The sequence below is a fragment of the Engraulis encrasicolus genome, chromosome 2 (assembly GCF_034702125.1).
Source record: "Engraulis encrasicolus isolate BLACKSEA-1 chromosome 2, IST_EnEncr_1.0, whole genome shotgun sequence".
NCBI lineage: Eukaryota > Metazoa > Chordata > Actinopteri > Clupeiformes > Engraulidae > Engraulis > Engraulis encrasicolus.
In genome coordinates, this window is record NC_085858.1 from 49,743,330 (window position 1) to 49,745,455 (window position 2,126).

The 2,126-nt window shown below is 49.7% G+C and overlaps 1 protein-coding gene across 1 annotated transcript in view; it reads right to left on the reverse strand.

Annotated features, from left to right (window-relative positions):
- Positions 1–376: 376 nt before the first annotated feature.
- prkar1b (protein kinase, cAMP-dependent, regulatory, type I, beta) overlaps positions 377–2,126 on the reverse strand; it is a 202,962-nt gene continuing 201,212 nt past the window's right edge. The window contains exon 11 of the mRNA XM_063216510.1: positions 377–834. Within this exon, the coding sequence (XP_063072580.1) occupies positions 662–834 (173 nt within the window). The 3' untranslated portion in view covers positions 377–661. The remainder of the gene's footprint in view (positions 835–2,126) is intronic.

A 2,126-nucleotide genomic window follows, 5' to 3' on the forward strand; every position in this document is an offset into this window, starting at 1 on the left:
TTTTACATTATCAAGTGAAGCTTACGTGACTGCACAGCTCAAAATAAGTTCATATAAGAGAGAGCGAGAGAGAGAGAGAGAGAGAGAGAGAGAGAGAGAGAGAGAGAGAGAGAGAGAGAGAGAGAGAGAGAGAGAGAGAGAGAGAGAGAAAGAGAAACAAGAAAACACACACAATACACAAACATTGAAACGAAGTGACAGAGAACTGAACAGAAAGTTCAAAAGGCAGGAAGAAGGCAAGTGAAGTGACACAACTCAATGACTTCATCTTCTTTGTAACAACCCCCCCCCCCTTACCTCCACCCCTGCTTGCGACTGCATCCTCCTCCAAATCAATCCCATATCCCCACCACCCCACCCCACAGCCACAGGCCCATCCATACCCCTCCACCTACACACTAAACCCTGGACACCATCGTGATGAAGCAGTGCCTGCTTTTGCTAGGCAGCGAGCATGCACACTTTGCCAGTTTGATGCATTCTGATTGGAAAATTCCAACCGCAATGCATCAAACTGGCTAACTGCGCACGCCCGCTGCCTAGCAAAAGCAGCACTGCTTCATCACCATCGTGCCCCCCCTGTTAGTGGGGCTGCCTGCTCTGCTCCCCCCCCCTCCCCTCTCCTCCCTCTCTCCCCTGCTCCTCCTCCTCCTCCATGGTCTCAGACGGTGAGGGAGATGAAGCTGTTGTATCGCTGGATGTTCCTCTTCAGGATCTCCGAGCAGGGTCCCAGGACTCGCTCGAAGCGCGGCCGGTCCAGCTTCACGCACTTCAGGGGCCCCCGCGCCACCACCGTGGCGGCCCTAGGACGATTGAGCAGCAGGGCTATCTCACCTGGAGGAGTGAGGGATAGAGGGATAGATAGATAGATAGATAGATAGATAGATAGATAGATAGATAGATAGATAGATAGATAGATAGATAGATAGATAGATGTGCGTATGGAGAATGGAGAGAGAGAGAGAGAGAGAGAGAGAGAGAGAGCGAGAGAGACAGAGACAGAGACAGAGATAGAGACAGGCAGAGAGAGCAGGACGGAGAGGGAAAGGGAGAGAGAGAGGAAAAACAAGAGGGATTAGCGTTTTCTCACCCAAGCGGATATACACATGTGTGTCATGCTCTGTCAAGCAGCTGAAATTGATGACGGTGTGATAGAGGTGAAGAAAAGGTTAAAAAGAGAAAGAAGAGAAGATGATGGAATCATTGGAATGATGAAAGGCAGGAGAAGATGCGAAGAGAACGGATGGGAAGTGCAGAGACAGGTACGGAGAGAGAGAAGAGGAAAACAGCCAAGAGGAGATGAAAAGGTCAAAGGGGCACCATGTAGGATTATGGTGTTTGTGCGGTGCCCGTGGCATGGCTGTCTCAAAATTGACACCCAGAGGTGATTCTAGTGTCAGTGGGGGCCCCAAGCAAAAACCCAAAAGAATGAGCATTCGAAACCAATCGGCGCTATTATAGTTTAAAGTTGAGCTGTTTCTCACCATGTAGTGGCTTGGGGGCCCCAAGCGGCTGCCTGCCTAGCCTGGTGACAAGATGTGCCTCTGTTGACACCGTCATGAAAAAATGCTGTTTAAATAAGCTCGCTGTGAGAGTGTTTTCCATCACAGAATGCCAGCAGTTGCCAACAAATCTGAATACGCTATGTATGAATAAGCGATTTTTCGTATGAGAAGTGAATGAAGTGTTTCCCACGACACTCATAGCGGACCGCTCTGTCAAAAAAGTTACATTTGGTGTTCTCAGCAGATGGACCATGAAAGTGGTCGCGAGAGTCATCGTTCACTTACTGATGACTCAAATAAGCATCAGCTGCTAATCCTACATAGAGCCCCTTTAAGACAAGAGCTGTGGGGAAGGAGAGGAACCAAGAGGAGAGGGAACGAGAGGAGAGGGAATGAGAGGAGCGAGAACGAGAGGAGAGGGAATGAGAGGAGCGAGAACGAGAGGAGAGGAAACAAGAGGAGTGGGAACGAGAGGAGAGGATGAGACAGACGATTAACAGGGAGAAGAGAGGAGGAAATGAAAGCCCAATTGTGGAAATCCAACTCCAAGTGCACACTGTACACAACGGAATTGCATTCATGTCTTACTCGTGCAAGGGGGCAGCCCTCAATGGTGCCCCT